Source organism: Mytilus trossulus, chromosome 11, assembly GCF_036588685.1.
Source record: "Mytilus trossulus isolate FHL-02 chromosome 11, PNRI_Mtr1.1.1.hap1, whole genome shotgun sequence".
NCBI classification, from domain to species: Eukaryota; Metazoa; Mollusca; class Bivalvia; order Mytilida; family Mytilidae; genus Mytilus; species Mytilus trossulus.
Window position 1 is genome coordinate 47,653,427 of NC_086383.1, and position 20,790 is coordinate 47,674,216.

The 20,790-nt window shown below is 30.6% G+C and overlaps 1 protein-coding gene across 2 annotated transcripts; it reads right to left on the reverse strand.

Moving 5' to 3' along the window:
- Positions 1–196: 196 nt before the first annotated feature.
- Positions 197–20,755, reverse strand: LOC134691234 (receptor-binding cancer antigen expressed on SiSo cells-like). Of its 2 annotated transcripts, none has more exons than XM_063551604.1 (5): positions 20,594–20,755; positions 8,883–9,070; positions 8,302–8,469; positions 5,584–5,661; positions 197–5,226 (listed from the first exon to the last, which is right to left on the reverse strand). In XM_063551604.1, the coding sequence occupies exons 2-5, from the start codon at positions 9,054–9,056 to the stop codon at positions 5,020–5,022; spliced, it is 627 nt and encodes a 208-aa protein (XP_063407674.1). In that variant the 5' UTR covers positions 9,057–9,070; positions 20,594–20,755; the 3' UTR covers positions 197–5,019. The 2 variants fall into 2 exon arrangements, with proteins under 2 accessions (XP_063407674.1, XP_063407675.1); XM_063551605.1 differs by having other exon boundaries at positions 20,546–20,755.
- Positions 20,756–20,790: the final 35 nt, after the last annotated feature.

Consider the following 20,790-nt stretch of genomic DNA (forward strand, 5'->3'; position numbering starts at 1 on the left):
ATAAATAACAGCAGAGATATATAATTACTTTTAGTTTATATGTCATCAATATAACAGGGAATAATATCCTGCTATGCAGTAAAAGCAAATATCTATTTTATTAAAAGGAAAAGTAGAATGTGTCTGCCCCAGCTCATGCTTGCTTATGATAAGTGTGTCCCCTTAGCCTAGAGAAGGGGGCATACAAATGCAAATATCTGGTATTTCTTGTATTTTATTTTTAAACAAGCAGCGATGTGACAAAAATATACAAAATTTAGAATATCAACATAATCTAAATTCCAATAATATAATTTCCCCCAAAATGAACATCTGATGGTTTATACATAAATGTCAAGAACATTACAAATTGTATAATAAAAACAAAAGGCTCTCAAGAGCCTGAATCACTCACCTTGATATTTTTACATTAATCTTTCGTTTAAAAAACCCAGCAAAAATCATACCATTCAGCTTAAGTTGGGTTGGAATTGGTTCAGTAGTTTCAAAGAAGTAGATTTTTGTAAAGTTTGAAAACATGATAAACAAATTGAGTAAAATAGTCTTTAAAGGGCAATAACTCATTCAGGGGTCAATTGACAGTTTTGGTTATATAAACTTATTTGAAGATCTTACTTTCCCTGAAATTTTTTGTTGTTTACAGTTTATCTTTATAATTAATAATATTCAAGGTGATAACCAATTACTGCAAAACTTCTTTAAAATTACAAATTTAATGGCAGCAACCCAACAATGGGTTGTTAGATTCGTCTGAAAATTTCAGGGCTGATAGAACTTGATCTAGTGAACACTTTTATCCCTATTTGATTTACTCAAATGACTTGGTTTTTGAGATACAGGCTAAAATCTGCATTTTATCCCTATGTTCTATTCTTAGCCATGGTGGCCATGTTTTTTTTTTAAAGAAACAGAAAATAAAACATAAACTTTATTCTAAATACCCTAAGGATCATTCAGCTTAAGTTTGGTTGGAATTGGTTCAGTAGTTTTAAAGGAGAAGATGTTTGAATTAGGTAAAACCAGACAGACGAAGACGGACCCCAAGTGATGGTTAAAAACTCTCAGTTCCTTCTGAACGGTGAGCTTACAGTAAAATAAATATGTACTTTTAAATTGAAAATCAGAATTCAGATACAAGTTTCCTTTAATACTAAAAAGTTATTGTTATCTATTATGCAATGTGAAGTCACAAAAATTGACACTTCGTAGAGGAGAGCAGATAATGCTCAAAATTTTATAATTTTGCAATTCATGTTCAACACTTTTAATAGATACTTGAGCATTGTTCACACTTAGATGTAGAAAACTTAATTCTGGTTAGCACTTGGATATAGAAGACATTGGTTAACATTCAATTATAAAACACTTGATCAAATCAAGATGATCCTGGTCTATATTTAGTTGTTACTTTCACTTTGTTTTTCAGACTTATAAAATCTGCAAATTATTCTCCAGTCTTAAATTCCTTTTAGACACACTTTTTGTTGTGGACTCCTGTGAACTAAGTAAATACAAATAATTTGATCAAAATTGTAAAACAACTAGTAGGAAAACAAGAGGGTCCCAACTCCCAAGAGTGAATTGTTCATCTGTTAAACAAATGTCATTTTTATATTTATTTGCTCCTTTATAGCACTTAATTATGTTTGCCTTTTTAGTAATCTTATTTAGTAATCTTATTTTTATCTGGTAGTCAAATATTTATAAACTACCTATTTGAGATCAAATGAAACATTATTTAATGGCAAAGAATCATAGAACTAGTGTGATAATTTAGCTATGATGATTCAATTATAGATTTAATTTGCTGATCTTTCTTGCTATCACTAAGAGAATCTACAAACAAACACATAGAAGAAAGTAATTCATTTTGTCTTATTTGTAAAATAAAGCAATAAAGTAGTTAAGTTGTACATTTCTTGAAAATTCCTCAATGCATCGAAAATTTTACAGATTAAGCAAAGACAAAGAAGCAAAAAAGTATGATAAAAAAAAAGTAAAAGAAGTACAAACAACACCATGGACAAATAAAGATGACAAACAATAAACAACTGTCACATTCATGCAATTTTCTGTACATTTCAGTTCCCACAACACATTTTTTGTTGGGTGATGCAGATATCCCTTGATTTCAAACAAATCTATCTTTTAATTTGAAGAATTAAATCTTCTTTACGGTCATAATCAAAATATTCCTTGAATCTGCTTTACACATTCTTCTGTAAAAATTCTTCAACATGATTTTAAATATTTATATTATTTAAAAAAATCTCTTCTATAAAATAACCAAAGTACTTGTAAGCACTGAATGGTTTAAATTGCTTTAATTTATCAGTGGGAAGAAAATTAAACATTGCTTTCTATAAAGTATTAGTAGTACTTAATTCAACCACAATACTTGACAATGGGAGATAACTCCATTTTTTAAAGATGACTTTAACAATGATATCATTTTTGTTTAGCACAGATATTAAGATTCCTGCACCTATCAAAAGTTTTGTAATTTTCTTGACATTTTGTGACTTAAATATCTGAGTATTTATTACATTAATGAATTTCTGGAAATGTTAATGGATAGGACATATAGAATGGTATGATCAACGCACTATATTTCCATATCAAAGAGGTAGTGATAAGCCTTGGAAGATTTAAAAATCAAGTTAGCAACATAGGGTTTTCCCAAAAACTAAGACAGATTATCACAGTCTTTTATTAAAGTGAAGGTTTTAGTTTAAACAAACTTGTTTAACCTGGCTATGTGCTTGTCCAATGATTATCATTAGTTCTCCTCTATTATGATTATTTTTTGTTTAAATGATAATTAGTAAAATAAAGTTAGTTAATATTTTTCTTTTTTAAATTGCTAAATTCTGTACAGTAACCTGTTGTTTACATTCAAGTTCTTGGTGGATAGTTGTCTCAATAGAAATCATACCTCATGTCCATACTTTCAAATTCAAATTTCAGTGAACCTTGATGAAAGATAAATGAATCTTGAATCTCTCAATTGTATCATTAAACATCACTCAAACACAAAATATATTTTTCTAAAAAAATATAAAAATGATTTAAACATTCATAATTATGCATATACTCACATGAACTAATTCTTATCAAGTCTAACGTGACGGTACCCAAATTGCACCTATTTTGACAGTTTTTTCACCGACGTTTTTTTATTATCAAGAAATAAATCGTCGCTGTTATGCAAAAACCTCGTATCTCAATTTTTAGCGGAAATCTTTTTATCGATTATTAAGAATTAAATATGTATGTTCCACTGAATGCGAAAATATCTGATCTTCTAACCAATCATTAACCCGAATTCTGACAAGTGACGAAAAAGTGTAGTCGGATTGGTGAGACATTTTGTTGTGCGAAAATATCATATCTCAAAAGAAAAAAAAGATGGCACTAGCAGCTGAGATTATAACAGGTACAGTTTTGTCAATTTTTTGTCTAATATATTATGTATAGCTTAGAAATAATGAAAAGCTTTGAAAATACAATATAGGTGCAGAAATTTTTGCTCGCCTTGGTAATTGATTGGTTAGAAGATACGATATTTTTGCATACATTGGAACATAAATATTTAATTCTAAATAATCGATAAAAAAAAATCAGTTTTTATTGCCTGGTGTAAAATTATGAAAACCTTAGATACGAGGTTTTTGCATAACAGCGACGAAATGTCCTCAATGTGTTTATTTTGTAGCCCTATCCTTCTTTATTTTATAAGTACACCAATTTAATTTTTAATTCAATTTGATGTCATAAAAAAATGGGTTTGAATCAACCTCCAAATTATCCATGATTCTGTGATGAGGAGTACCCAAATTGCATCCATGCTTAAATTTACATCGTCAAAAGTCTAATAACTGAGCTTTTGTTTAATTTCTTCAATTATTTTGAACAATTGGATATTAGTTCATGCTTACTCTTCATATTTTACGAAATGGATACTTATAATATATTGTATTTGCCAATTTTAAAAAGATGACGTTTTGATGACGTCGCATGATGACGTTTTCGTACATTTTGCTTTTTCAGTCAAACAGTCCAGCTGTTGATAAATACTGTGAACGTTTTGTGTATATCTAAATATGTTTACCTATGTTGAAAGACGTGCATAGTATCAAATCATAAAAATACAAATTGTTTTGTCTCTACGAAATCTTGTACGATTTCCGTTGCTATTTTTTCTAAATAGGTGCATTTTGGGTACTCGGTGCAATTTGGGTACCCTTACGTTACACTTAATAAACAAGAAGTAGGTATAAATATGTTGCCTAAATTCTACAATTCTAAATAAAGGTGAAAACAATAAAAACAAATCTTGAAAATCAAAATATTTTTCACAGTAAAATTTGATATTAACAGACATGATTTATCAACAAAAATAATCAGGATAATATTTCTATTCCATACAGAAGTATTGATAAAGGAAGTAGTGGATTTATAACTGTTGATTAATATTCTTTTGGTCCATTTTTTAAAGTATGTGTCCAGTTGAACATTCTATACAGTCTGCACCAAAAACTTTTTCAACTGCTAGTCCAAAGACCAATATTCCTACATTTTTCTTATTGGTCAAAACAAAGTTTCACAAAACTTAATACTAATAGTCTGAAAGAAATTTTACTAGTCTGGGGCATTGTACTAGTGGCTAACCGTGCAGACTGCTATACAATAAAACTCCTATTTATCTGCCTTTTGTAATAATTGATATTCAAATATCTTGACTGGTGAAAGAAGCACCATGTACAAATTCCTCCACCTATATGTGGGTGGACCTATGCTTCACATACTAAATGCAAATTGTCAATTCAATCAACATAAAATGTTTGGTAAAAATCTCACTGGACATTTTTTGTGTTTCAAATTTCAATTTACAGGATCATATATAGACTTTCAAAGAATTGTGCTTATATGAAGTCTTAAAAATCAAGGTTTCTAAGACTATCAATCCCACACCAGAAATGACATCACTGAAGACATTAATCATGTTAATATACAATGCTAGGATAATTTAACTGCTGTTAAGTGTTTGTCTTTTCGTAGTCCTTTTGATGAGTCTCGTTCCTGTTTTTTCTTTTGCTGTTGATATAATCTTTCTTGTCGTCTTTTTTCTCTTAATTCTGCATCAGCTTGAGTTGATAAATCTTCATTTCCTTCCCCTTCCCATCCAGTCGTCTGAGTATCATCCCATGCTCCTAATTCAGATCCCTATAAAAATCAAGAAACATTGAAGAATCTTCATACCATATATCAAAATAGCATTAAATATTTAATACCAATCTTAGAACTCAAAAGTAACAACTCCTTTCATACCATTGTTTACTCAATGAGAGATTGAAGTTATTTCAAGCAACTGATTAAAGAATATCAAAATACACTATTTCAGTAAAAAATATTTGTCACAAATTTCTTTTTAATACTTGTTTATTTCTATAATAACTTTGAAAATGATACAAAACAGGATTCACTTATTCTTTAAAATGGCAATCAAGTCAAAAGAAGTATTTAACCATGTGAGAAAAAACAATTGATAAGACATTATAGTCTGCATTTTGTAATACTTACTGTAACAATTGGTCCATCATTACTTACTGCAAACATATTGGATGATTTATTGGAATTCTTATTTCCTCCTATAAACACCTGTGGAAACAAGAATTAACAATAAATATAAAAAAATAAGATGTGGTATGACTGTCAGCAAGAGACCAAAATGACACAGACATAAAACAACTAAAGGTCACTGTACAAAAATGAGCAAAGCCCATACAGCATAGTCAGCTATAAAAGGCGCCGATATGGCAATGTAAAACAATTCAAACGAGAAAACCAACGGCCTTATTTATATAAAAAATGAATGAAAAACAAATATGTAACACCTAAACAAACAACAACCACTGAATTACAGGCTCCTGACTTGGGACATGCAAATACATATATAATGTGGCGGGGGTTAAACATTTTAGTGGGATCCCAACCCTCCCCCTAACCTGGGACAGTGGTATAACAGTACAACATAAGAACAAAGTTCACTTATCATTTGAGTCTTGCTGCAGAATTTTAGAATAATGTTTATTTTCCATTGCAACAACTTGTAACAACCTTAACAATATCAATGACATGAGAAATGCTTCTAAGCTTGGAGTCAAACACACCTCCCCATGAGTTGGGTTTTGACTATAGACATCAGTATTGATAGGCTAGTGATAAGGAAAGATAAACTAGATAACTCAGCAACAAGTAGTGTGATGCCTGATCTACATTAGACCTTAAGCTAAAAGTTACAGGATACTAACTTATCTTTGAAACTCTAACTGAATTATAAAATGAAATTCAAAGTCAGGCGTCCTAAAACAATTACATGTATGTTATTTTCAGCAATTCTATGCACCAAATATCATTGACTCAAAAAAATATATTACAGTATAAGAAAACTTAACTAATCTTGAAAATTGTATAATTTAAATGACTTACTCATGATAATCAGGTCAAACCTTTATAGATAAGTCTGTCAGCAAGAAATAATAATTAAGATTAATTCAATCTTGAAATGAAAAGGTAAAATCAAGTACATTGTGTGGAGCATTGAAAAGATGACAAAATTTTACACAGTTTACCAGTGGCGTAGCTAGGTCATTTTTACGTGTACGCCCGAACCTGGATGAGGGGCCTGAATGAAAAAAGAATCGTACAATAACAATATGTCACCTGACATCCGTCAGGACGACATAACTAATTTCAGCTGATCTATTTGATTGTTATCCATTATATCCAATTTATCACAAATAAATCGAAATATATATATTTTTTCTGTGTTTGGTTCCAATCAGATATTGATCAAAATTGATAAATGGTTTCATTTGTGTAGTACAATGGCAAATTCAAAAGGGACACATAACTGAAATAATAAGCATATTTCTTACTGAATAAGATAAGAATGACCAAATGAATGACAGAACAAAGAAATATAGAAATGATGCCCCTCCCCCCCCCCCCCCCCCCAAACTCCCTGTTGTCCCCAATCCAGACCCTCATATATCACCGTGACAGATAGTTTTGTTAAATATATTTAACTGGTTTTGTCCTCAAAAAGAATATTTTATTTGTATACAAAATGTTGTTAATATATGAAATGGACGATATATACCATGCCCTCTCAGCCTAAGTCGTAATCTCATTTCAATGAAAAAAGTATTTGAAAGCTTGCCTCCCTGTCAATATGTTATTAAACGGTGACCAGGCCAGTCCGATTTAAATTGCGCCTGTCAGTATTAAACTGAAAAATGAACGAAAACAAATGATACAGAAATTAACCATGAAAAAAAAACTTCAAAAAAGTTTACTGATTAAATTCGACGAAGGTTTAAAAAAATAATTGATATGTAACAAATTTTAACCCAAGATTGTAAACTGATGCAAAAAAAAAATCCTTTTATTCATAAAATACAGAACTCATCATATATAATTTCTTCATTTTGCTCTCAATACTCGTTTGACCATAAACAGTTTTTGTCCAGCTACCGTAAAATTTTACGAAGGTTTGACAAAGTTATTGATTGGTACATGTATCTTCAAGCTTTAACCACGTACCACGTAATGAACCTATACATGTACATATAGTTATATTATTGACACCGCCGACGAAATTTAGGACCGAAATGTCTCGCTTTCGCGACATAAATGTCAATAGCTCGACAAAAAATGCAAACCACATTTCGAATCTTAGCACATAATGAATTGCTTAAAAAAAGTAAGGAAAGTGAGTATATAGAATTCTCTGTAGATTTAGACTTTGACAGAAAATGAACAAATATATAATATGATACTAATTTTCGTCACTTTTATTTGCAATTACCAATCCATTGAAGAAAGACTTAGAAGATTGATGTACTGTTAACCAATTCTTTCATTTTTATTTAGATGAAAATATATTTTTTACCCAATTCAAGTGTACGCCCGGGCGTTTTGACGTAAACGTAGCTACGCGCATGTTTACTGGACAATTTAACTGGCATACATGTACATGATGTACTAAAATAGAACCACACAGCATAATGCATAAATACATGATAGCATTAATTTTGTCATGTGGCTTTAAAATCTTATTCAAACAGAAACTTTAGTTAGTCTTTATAATACAATGCCTGCAAGAATGGTGTATACTTTTTCTAATAAGATAAGAAGAGTACAAAAATTGCCAGGTGTCTGACAGATATAAAAAAAATCTCCATTTTCAACTACAATATACATGTACATGATATAAAATTAAGTATTTTTTATTACTTTTTTCTGTTTTTTAATTTTTGGCACCATATCTGTAAAATAATCTGGTTCAGGTTCTTCCTCATGTGATATTTGTCTCTGATTGGCATGTGGATAGTTCCTCCCATTCTGATTATATTTTTGTTTGCTTTCATCAGCTTCCCAGCTATCCCAAGCTTGAAGTTCAGACTGTTGATAAAAAGACCTTGTTTAATTCAATTGTAACTAAAATTATTTATATAATTTGTTTTATTTTTAATGTGTATAATGTACATCAAATTATCTCATAAATTGAAAGTTTTGTTAAATTTACAAGATGAAAAATAACACAGGTTATGTATGTTTGCAAAACTGCCAAAATACATCTAGTAAATACATGTAGACAGTAAGTCACTTAGTACCTGAGAACTGAACACAGAAATTAAACATAACACATGTCAATAGATTTGTAAAATGTAGGCTTTAGAAAACTGGTGTCAGTTTCACAAAAAAACTTACGACTAAGATTGATCGTAAGTTATACTGAATTGTTCATGACTTACGATCAACTTTAGTCGTAAGTTTTTTTGTGAAATCAACTCCAGATATTTACATACACTAACCTGATTACTTGGTATTGTAGTAAAGTCCTCTGGTATTGTGTAATGATTAGTTAATGGTAAAATAGTATCAGAATCTCTTCTTTTTCTTCTACAGATTAATCTCTTTAATGGAGAAAATATACGGAATATGAAACAAAATATTGACTTAATTATATTCCACACAACTTTGAACATCTTTATCCCCAATTCTGAAAAAGAAACAAATGTACATTTATTTTACTTGTGAAGTGAAAAATAAAAATTATATGCAAGCAATTCTTAAGCACACACGTACATCATGCACATAATAAAACACAATCTTTCTAACACAGCTATTCAAATTTGAACTAAATCTAACTTTTTGTGTTAATAAGCATTGTGTTTCAGTTGCATAACATTTAGTAAAGTAAACTTAATTTAGAGCATAGAAACAAAATTATACTGAAGTCTTCATTAGTCATGTTAGTGAGAGCCAATATATCATCTAAATATCTGTTAGAGTTCTTAAATTTTTGAATCAGATGTTGTTTCTATGGGTCTTTGCTGATTTCAGTTACAACAATACAGAAACAGGTCCTCAATAAGTGGTGCACAGTAAGTCCCCATGGAAGTTAGGGTAACCTGACATTGTACAGAATCTCCAAAGCAAACAACATTCAGTCAGGGGTACTACTTGTACAAGTTATTTTTAATTTCTTGAAGAAGTAATATCAATATACTTATGTAAGTAAATTTGTAGGATACTTGTACAAGTGAAAAGAATTCAGTAAAAAAAAAATTGGCTAAGTTATGTCCCTTGGACATTCAGATTTTCTTTTATTGAATTCTTAGGATTTATTTGCTCTAAAAGAATTTTAAATTATCTGCCCTTTGCAGATGTCTTTACTTACAATGTATCATTTAAGTGTAATTTCATGGCCAATGAAAAACCTATTTGTCTGTTATCTTTAGAACACTGCTCATTTACAAGCCCACAAAGAGCAATTTTTGAAGGCCTAATATGCAAATATAACCAGTATATTTTAGGTACAAGAATGTTAAAATGTGGAATTCAAAGATTTGTTATAATTTTGTATTAGTAAAGATATTTAGCACTAGCTTAAGAAATAATTGACTTGATAAATAGTTAATATAAATCTTCACAATTTTAGATAAGTGTAAAGCAAATTATTATGTAATCCTCTGAGGGCTAAATTGACAATAGAGAATTAAGGATTAAAGAAGTGTTATATATACAAAAAGGATTTCTTACTTTTTAAGATGATTTAGGTTATGTCACAAAGACTTGATATTTGGGAAATAGATAAACTAGTATTATTATGTAAATTAGATAAATAAGTATTAATGTTATGTAAATTAAATAATGAAACAATATATATTAGTTGACCATGTAGTAAGGGACAGTAAGAATTGACACTTGCCTTAGAGTCACGTATTGGACACTAGTGTTATAGACTTGGATTTATATTAGACATGCTGTTTTATTATGTCTTATGAACTATTGTGATTATTGTGATTATTGTGATTGATAACTATATTGAATGCTGATTAATAAACATTATATATTGAACTTTGAATCTGTGTTACGTTAACATGTATTCATACAAAAGCTACCAGCTAGTTCCCCCAACCTAGCAAGATGAATAACCAGGTCAGGAACGACCATAGTACTGGCCTTGGTTATACGTGGCGGAGTGACCCAGCTTTCCCGTACTAAGGAGGGATACACGTAGGATGCGAACCTGAATACCTGAAGACAAGAGTCAGCATATCTCCATATAGGAAACAGTGCATTTTCCTGAGTGTGCAGAGGTGAGTCAACCTTTTATTTATGATCTTATATGACACCAAATCTTTAAATTTTACTTTATTTTGTAATTAAAGTTGTCAAGATCTTTTAATAGGATTTTCCTTCTACAAAGACTCAACATGTCTTATTCAGTTCATCCTGACCCCTCCTTAGCTCTAATAGCCCCCCTTTCAAAAAATATTATACATTTGCAATTAGGAAATATGACAGTTGATTCATTAGTTGATACAGGTGCTTCAATTTCTTGTATATCATTAAAATGTTTACAAAAATGTTTGAAAAACATCAAAATACAAAAAAGTACACAATCTGGAATTTTTACTGCTTGTGGAATGAGCTATCCGATTTTAGGAAAAGTAGATGTTGAATTAAATATAGATGACTTAATTATATATCAAGAATTAACAGTGCTTGAGAATTTGACCTTTAATATAATTTTAGGAATAGACTTTCTTAAAGCTAATAAAGCTCACATAAATTTTGAAAATAATACCTTAGCAATTCAAGAAAATCTATTGAATGTACCTTTAAATAATATAGAGACTATGAAGGAACATTATGCACATGTTAAAACTATAGCAGAAGAGGTTATTCCCCCTCACTGTGAAATTATTATACCTGTTAGGCTTTCTGTAAGGCATCGCAATAACAGTACAGTAATTCTTGAACCAAACTTTTCAAATGATATTAAAAATTTGGTTGGTTCAAAAGTGGTAGTAAATGTACAAAATGGAAAGGCTTTGTACAGAATTCTAAATCCTACTGGATTATGCATAACATTATATAGGAATAAGAAAGTAGCCAAGGCTTTTGAAGTAGACAAAAATGGTATTTTTGCCTTAAATGATAATAATTCTAAAGGAAAATCTATTAAAGTTAATAAATATCAGAATGTTGAAAAAGAGTTGGGAATAAAAATAAATGAAAACTTAAATGCAAATCAAAGGAATCAGTTAACTGAGCTTCTATCAAGGAATAGAAACGTTTTTGCAAAAGACATTATACAGAGTTGGGTAAAACTAGTTACCACTATCACAGAATTGATACAGGCAATGCACCACCTGTACAATCAATGCCCTACAGGCAAACACCACAAATGAGGGAAGAAACAGAAAAACATATTGAGATAATGTTGAAAAATGACATTATAGAGGAATCAAACTCTCCATGGTCATCCCCAATTGTACTAGTTCGCAAAAAGAAAAGTAATATGGATGCAAAACAAGAGTATAGGTTCGCGGTAGACTATCGTAGGCTTAACAAATGCACATTAAGGGCAAAATTTAGTATTCCTAGGATAGATGATGTTTTTGACACAGTTGCTAATTCAAAAGCTGTAATATATTCAGTACTGGATCTCATGAGTGGATTTTTTCAGACACCCTTAGATCCAGAAACTAAACACAAATCTGCATTTGTAACACATCAAGGTATTTACCAATTCAAAAGAATGAGTTTCGGGTTAACAAATGCACCAATGGCTTTTCAAATGCTCATGACAAAAGTTTTAAAAGAATTGAACTGGAAAGTTGCTTTAGTATACATAGACGACATTTTGATTTTTAGTAAAAATTTTGAAGAACATTTAAAACATTTACAATTAGTTTTTGACAAATTAAAACAAGCAAATCTTACACTAAATCCAACAAAATGTCATTTTGCAAAAGAAGAAGTACATTATTTAGGTCATATTTTGTCCAAAAATGGTATTAAAGTAAACCCTGAAAAAACATCTGCTGTGCAAACATACCCAATACCTAAAAATATCAAACAATTACGCAGTTTCTTAGGATTATGCAATTACTACAGAAAATTTGTGCACAATTACTCAAAAATTGTAACTCCACTTACACAATTAACTCAGAAAAATAAGAAATACATCTGGACACAAGATTGTCAAGCCGCTTTTGAAACATTAAAGCACAGCCTTGTCTCAGCCCCAATTTTAGTGTTCCCAGACTTTGAGAAACCATTTGTTTTGTCAGTGGATGCTTCTGATTATGCTATTGGCTATGTCCTTGGACAATTAAATCCAAACACAAAACTTGAACATGTCGTAGCTTATGGTGGTAGATCACTGAATAAAAATGAACAAAAATGGCACATAAACGAAAAAGAAGGGTTAGCACTCAAAGAGGGAATAAAACATTTTAATCCATATTTGGCCTCACACAAATTTACAGTTTATACAGATAATATAACTGTTCGTTGGATAGATACAATTAAAAATATACAAGGGAGACTAGGTAGATGGGCACTTGAACTTCAAGGATATGACTTCGAAATAATGCATAGACCTGGGAAGAAAAATAATGCAGATGCCCTGTCAAGAAGAGAGTATGAAAAAATAGGTCCAGAATATTTTCCGCAAAATGAAATTGAACAAACAGTTGCAGCCATGAGTAATAAGAAGTACGAAATCATAACGTTTGATTATAAAGCAGATGACGAACAGCAACCCAACATTATTACAATAACAGATACTGGTAATGAGGATGATGAAACATTAGAAACCATTGACCCAGAGCAATTAAAGAAACGTAAAACATTTCGGCACCTTCAGAGACATTGCCCAGATTTTGTTGAAATCTTTAATTACAAATTAGATGGCCAAGTACCTGAGGAAAGACAAAAAGCTAGACAACTGGATGCGAAAGCCTTCCATTACGAAATTGATAATGGCATACTTTATCATTTTTTTAATGCAAGATCGAGAAGCCTACCAAAGGGGCAAAACATGGTTAAGCAGCTAGCAATACCAAGAACCCTACGGAAGGAGGTACTAGAAGCTTTCCATGATAATATTGCTGGATGTCACCAAGGAGAAGAAAGGACATATGAAGCTGTGCGTCAACGATATTACTGGCCAAACATCTACACTGATATAAAGACATACATTAAGACATGTGAAATCTGCCAAAGATCTAAAAGAGACACACACAGCCATCCAGTACCGCTTAAACCAATGCCAATAGAAGAGGTTTTTTCCAGATGGCACATGGATATTTTAGAACTGCCAGAGACTCCAGAAAAATATCGCTATTTGCTGTTGGTGGTTGATAGTGGATCCAAATGGTGTGAAGCTTTTCCCATGAGAACACAAGAAGCAACAGAAGTAGCCAACATCCTGTTTAGAGAGATAATTGCCCGTTTCGGTGCACCCCGCTGTATTGTATCTGATCAAGGTGCCAATTTTCTTTCGAAGCTTGTTGCAGCTTTATGTGAGCTTCTCCAAATCAAACGCCACTATACAAGTGCATATCATCCACAAACTAATGCAGCTTGTGAACGGATGAATTCATTTATTGTCCAATCATTGAGAGCTCAACTGGAAAAACAGACAGATTGGCCAAACTATATAGCACCTATAATGATGGCTTATAGAATGACACCAGCTACTCAGTCTACTCAGTACTCACCTTTTCACCTTCTCTTTGGACAAGAAATGAGAGCACCTATTGATGTTGCCTTAATTCCAAAGTCAACATTGCCTAAAAACCATAGAGAATACCTCAATAAATTTATTAAGGACCTCCTATTAACAAGGGATGTTGCTGCAGAAAACACAAAAAGAGCACAAACAAAATACAAAACACAGCATGACAAAAGAGCAGTAAAACCCACATATTTACCTGGTGACAAAGTAATGCTATTTTGTAAGAAGGTTAAAAAAGGTCAAAGTCCAAAATTACCAGTTAAGTGGACTGGCCCATTTACAATTACAAACCTTGGACCCCCAGACTGTAATACTTTTAAGCTAAGAAGGGACAGCGATAACAAAATCTCAAAGAAATTAGTTAATGCAAGTCGTCTGAAAGCATTTAACAGTAAAACAGACCGCCCTGACTACCTCCTAGATGACACTGATGATCCATTTGAAGAAGATGAGGATGATGAAGGTGAAAATCAGCAAGTCCAGAATGAGGACCCTGAAAATCAAGACACAATATCTAATTCTCAACCCCAAAATACACCCAGGAATAATCAAAACAATCATTGTAAATCAAAACTTTCAAAGCAAAATAAAGGAGTGCCTCCTGACAATTCTATAGAAACCCAACAAAATACAAATAAAACTGCTCAACAAGCTACAACAGAAATACAAATTACACCTGATGATGTTGAAAAGATTATATCATTGGCATGGGTAAACAAGAAACTATGCTACAAAATAAAAATTAAAAACATGTCAAAAACAGAATGGGTACACCAAGATAAAATCCCAGAGAATATGAGAAGAGAATTTCATGAAAATAGAACGCATACTGGTAAAAAGAGAAAAAGACCTTTACTAGGAAACAAACATAAATTTTTTGAACCTTCAAATGAACCACAAAATGTAACTGCAATAGACATGATAGACCAAAACAATGATGTTAAATATAAACAAAGACCAAAAATAAATTGGGATAAATTTCCAGTGCAAGCTGTAAAACTGGAAAATAACAGATTTTTCATCAAAACCATATTGAGAAATAACAGAATATCGCATTATCAACCCTTACACAGAGTAAATGGAGAAGATCAGCATGCTTTTACAAACTTGCTTGATTATTTTTATGGTGACCAGTTTTATAACATTATGCTGACCCTTACATGCAATTCACAAACAAAAGATATGGGACCAGGATGTTTTGTTACAGGCTCTCACATTACACATTTTAAAATAGAAAATAATGTTCCAAAATGTTTCATACACTATGAGGAAAAACATATTTATGATCCAGAGTGGGTACCGTTTGAAACTTGTCCCCCAGGACTTCTTAAACTTTTCCAAAATAAATATGAAAATGAGTGGTTGAGATGTTATAACTAGATATTCAAGTAGTATTATACATGTTATGAGCATACGTAAATGCATTGTGACATTATTCTTTTGTATCGTTGAAAAATGTTATTTTTGTTCTGAATTTCTGGTTAAAGTACACAATATTCAGATTAGTTATAGTGTCTGTTAATTTAATCCTGCTGGACAAATGTATTGATTACATTAGTAGTTCTTACTATTAGATCCTTAAATATTGCAGGTGGACGGCACATCTACTGATGTACTTTTAAACCAAATTTTACTTCAGATTATACAAAATGTACTTTATCAATGATACAAATAGAACTATCAAGTGTTCCCTACACATACATTGTGTATAGGCATCACTGTTTTTGAGCTGTGATTTTTTTTTTATTATGACTTAAAAGATTTTTAGCTAAGGAGATAAAATAATTAAGGAGTACTTAATAAGGAAGTACAAAATAAACTGGCATACAGTTGCTAAATATATAAATTAGAAATAAGAAGAAGAGTATAGGAAATTAAGATAAAATATAAAAGGAAGAGAATTAGAAATTCTTACATGTAGATTGTTATTTATTTTAATATTTACAAATAGGTAGTTCAGTTACTGGCCTAAAATTGTGGTATTCTTGTGAATATTTAAGAGATAAATAAATAAATGAATTAATTATAATAAGAGATAAGGGTTAATTGGTGTCATGTATGATTATGATATTGGTTGCACTTACATTCATGAAGTAACCTACCAATGGTGGACCCACAGATAAAGAAATGGTGGACCCACAAAATGATGAAATGGTGGACCCACAGATAAAGAAATGGTGGACCCACAAAATGATGAAATGGTGGACCCACAAAATGATGAAATGGTGGATCCATAGAAGTGACCATATTGTGCTTTTAAAAGTTAATGAAGACAAACAATGATGGACATATAATATTTTATCTAGTGAAAATTTATTTAATATTATAGGAACTAATTAGCAGAGATTTGTGATATATATAATATATAGTGACATTTTTATAACCGTACATGAATAGTAATGAAGATTAAGAGACAATAAAGTTAAAACTTGAACCAGAAATATATAAACATTAATCCGTAAGAACTATCAACTATGTGTTTCCCCAACAATGCGTTTGCATGGAATATGACGATTGAACCCAAGAACAAAATATTGCTTATATATATGTATTGAATATGTATTTAATACAAAAACAGTTATAATTGCTTAATGCTTATTGATATGTTTTGCTTATGATATGTTATTAATTAATGTTTTGTGTTTCAGTTATATTAATTAGATAATTCTTTGATATATTTCATACTCATGTGTAAGACATAGATAATTTTATTTTTATGAGTAATATTTATGATATGATTACTAATATTGTTAACTTGTAGCTGATGACCGATATGGATAAGACATTGATAATCTTATATTTCAGCTATATTGGTTATATTGCTATTTTTTATGCCCCCTTATGCACCCAGAAATACTTCATGAAGTATGCAATGAGCTCATTGTCATTAATTATGTGAGAGTTGGACTTGTCAATATTAGTGAACTTCAGAGAACTTCCCTGATATGGACAACCTAAACTTGACCATTCCCCCTCCATGTACATGTATATATATTTAGTAATGTTTTATTACAGGAATCAGTGAATTTATTAATGTTTTCACACTATTTTTTTTTTTTTTTCCAGTGATTTAATTGTTTCACAATATATTGTTATATTTTATTGACAGGAATCAGTAATTCAATTGTTGCTATATAATTTGTGTAAAATATTATATTTTTTTTATTATGCATTTTGTATTTTAATTGAAGATTGCAGGAGCAATCTTGGCGACGAAGGGAAGGGTATAACCAGTATATTTTAGGTACAAGAATGTTAAAATGTGGAATTCAAAGATTTGTTATAATTTTGTATTAGTAAAGATATTTAGCACTAGCTTAAGAAATAATTGACTTGATAAATAGTTAATATAAATCTTCACAATTTTAGATAAGTGTAAAGCAAATTATTATGTAATCCTCTGAGGGCTAAATTGACAATAGAGAATTAAGGATTAAAGAAGTGTTATATATACAAAAAGGATTTCTTACTTTTTAAGATGATTTAGGTTATGTCACAAAGACTTGATATTTGGGAAATAGATAAACTAGTATTATTATGTAAATTAGATAAATAAGTATTAATGTTATGTAAATTAAATAATGAAACAATATATATTAGTTGACCATGTAGTAAGGGACAGTAAGAATTGACACTTGCCTTAGAGTCACGTATTGGACACTAGTGTTATAGACTTGGATTTATATTAGACATGCTGTTTTATTATGTCTTATGAACTATTGTGATTATTGTGATTATTGTGATTGATAACTATATTGAATGCTGATTAATAAACATTATATATTGAACTTTGAATCTGTGTTACGTTAACATGTATTCATACAAAAGCTACCAGCTAGTTCCCCCAACCTAGCAAGATGAATAACCAGGTCAGGAACGACCATAGTACTGGCCTTGGTTATACAAATACTAAAGATCTTTGCTCAATCAGTGTCTTTGTTGAATTTATGAGATGAAACTTTGAACTCTAATAAAAAAAAATATGAGCTTACCTAGGTAAAATCATCATTAAAGCCCTGATTTAACATGTCGAAACTTGAGATTTTTTATGGGATTGTAAGAAAAATTTACTTATACAAGTAATTTTTTGAGAAAATTAAAGGGAGATTATTTAAACATTATAATTAACTTGTATGTGTATTTTTTTTTACTTCTTCTTCTTCTTCAAAAAAAAAATTATATGGGAACAAAGTCCCCAATAACAGTAGAAAAATAAAAATATTTAAAAAAAAAATCAGGAAAAAAAACTTATGAACTCATATCGTTAACTTTTTTGATTTCAGACTTTTCAAATTCCCACATTTGTGGAGAAATCTATTTCCTTTTCCGGTCTTGTTGTCAGGAGATTTTGAGTAAAATATATAATTATCAGTATATAGTAAAATATAACATGTATAAGAAGGAACACTACCAATTTCATTTTTGATAATTTTCTTTGATATGAAAATACATTTAAGGAATGACTAATATTTTTTCTGTCTATGGAGAAATAATATAAAAAAAATTGGTGCACACTGAAAAACGCGCGTAGCGGGATATTTAACAGTGTGCACCAAATCAAAAGACAGAAATAATATTACAGTCATTTCTTATAATTCAATTCTAAATTCCATTTTAAACTGTAGAAAACCATGAAAAAACGTTGATGACATCACGATCACATGAGTAAATTATGTCTATGGGCTCATAACAAAATTACGTCAGCCAATCAGAAGACGTGTTACATCCAAAATTAAATTATTACCTGATGATAGCGTTTCTTTGTTTACATTACGTCATAACATAAATAACATCACAACTGAAATCCCTAACAACGGAACCAAAAACAGAAATGTTATACTATTTCCGTGTCTTTTTAACCATTTTGAAGTAAAAAAATGTTTGAATTAAAAAAAATAATGCATACAGACTTCGTCCCCTTTCACAGGTAACAGGGTAATGCCTGCCTCATATTACAAGTAGTACCCCTGACTGACATAATTTAGTAATTGAAACTCAACACAAGAGGACAAATTACAAGAGAGATCGCCCAGTCATCAGAACTAAGAATGAAGTCAAGATAGTGAACACAAATATTATCTATACAAGGGAAGTTATATATAGTTTCAAACAGGCGAATATATCGTCTTGGTACCTAATTTGACGCTGACCAGAAATGACGCTCTGATTTAGTTTTTCGGTTTTTATATTATAAATAATATCGTCTCGTATTATGTTTTCGACCGTCTGACGTTTTCGACCAAATTCTACTTTCACTTCCCGTATGCTGCGCATGCACGCATGACGTCATATTCAGCTGCTATACTTAGTAACAATAGCAAATGATATCACGTGTGGTGAAGATTTTACAAATAAAGTTATTATATTAAGTATTTACGGTTTTTTATTTGATATAATATCACATTTTTGTACCCTTTTCACTAATGCTAGTTTTACCTTCCCAAAAAATCGGTCTACAATAAACGAATTTTCTGAACTTATGGCAGAGGTCTTTTTGCATGCAAAGTTAACTTCAAGGTCATTAAGTCACATGACTGTCAGGTGGTTAGTTGTAATACTTAAAGTTAATTTGAATACGGAAATACGCATGCTCCTTACAGCTTTTTACCGAAAAAATAAAATACCAGTTAAATTTTATTTACAGAAAAAACAGTATCAGTGGAAATAACAGACAATACTCTCCAACCTCACTTCATTAGTGGATTAACCAAAGTATTTAACAAAAACATGAATGTATTATACAAGACCATACAAGGTTTCAAAGTGCCTCATTCTGAAATGTGTACAAATTGTTCAAAAAAGACATCCAAATAATATTTTATATCTTATAGTTGTATATTTAACCATTTATTTCTTTAAGTCATAAGTTTGATCGCCTCTAACACTTTGATATTAACTTTAGTATCAAATTTATAACCAATTCCAGCTTTGAACAACATGTCGTTTCGGCTTTTAAACCGTTTTTAAAATAGGTCGAAAACACAAGATGCTTGTTTTTGTCAACAAAGGTGCCATCGATCTAATGAACTCAAATGAAAAAATAAATTAAAGATCGAAATATATTTCCAATACAATTATTTTATGCACAAGTATATACTAGCGACTCTCAAAAAATTAGGTATTTCTAAGTTCAAACATATAACAGGGAAATTCGGAAAAATATATTAGTAGGATGAAAATACAATACACGAGGATAAAAGTTTTTCTTTATCAATGACAAATAGACATATAACTTTTACTCTTGTATGCAAATTTGTCCGCCGTTATGTAGAATCACACAGGTTCCCGTAAATTTTGACATAACAATTCAAAAAATTTGAGGTGACAAAAAAAAAAAGATTGTTGCTTGACGTCAAAAGGTTATTCGGAGGCGATCTAAGGTCATTTGGAGACAAAGTTAAGCTAAAATTTTACGAAAAGTGTAAAAACGTGTATTACTATTATGTACGACTTGAGATTTCTATAATGGAGGTGAAGAACACATACAGGTACAGAAACTTGTCCTGCGATTTCCAGACTTTATTGGTTCATCGTTTAGATGCCTTTCATAGACTTGTTGATGTTTAATGCTATCAAAATATGTTTTTAGCAATCCAAAATTTTGTCCACGAAAATGTTCAATGTAGAAATGAATTATGGTTATTACGTTTAATTTTACGTTGTAAATAATCGTTTTGTGGACT

Excerpts from the sequence above, each read along its gene's own strand:
- LOC134691234 (XM_063551604.1), bottom strand. The coding sequence starts at position 9,056 with ATGTTCAAAGTTGTGTGGAATATAATTAAGTCAATATTTTGTTTCATA. Across the intron at positions 5,662-8,301 it reads AAATTAAAAAACAGAAAAAA|GTGTTTATAGGAGGAAATAA; the intron begins GTAATAAAAAAT and ends TTGTTTCCACAG. Across the intron at positions 5,227-5,583 it reads ATGATGGACCAATTGTTACA|GGATCTGAATTAGGAGCATG; the intron begins GTAAGTATTACA and ends TGATTTTTATAG.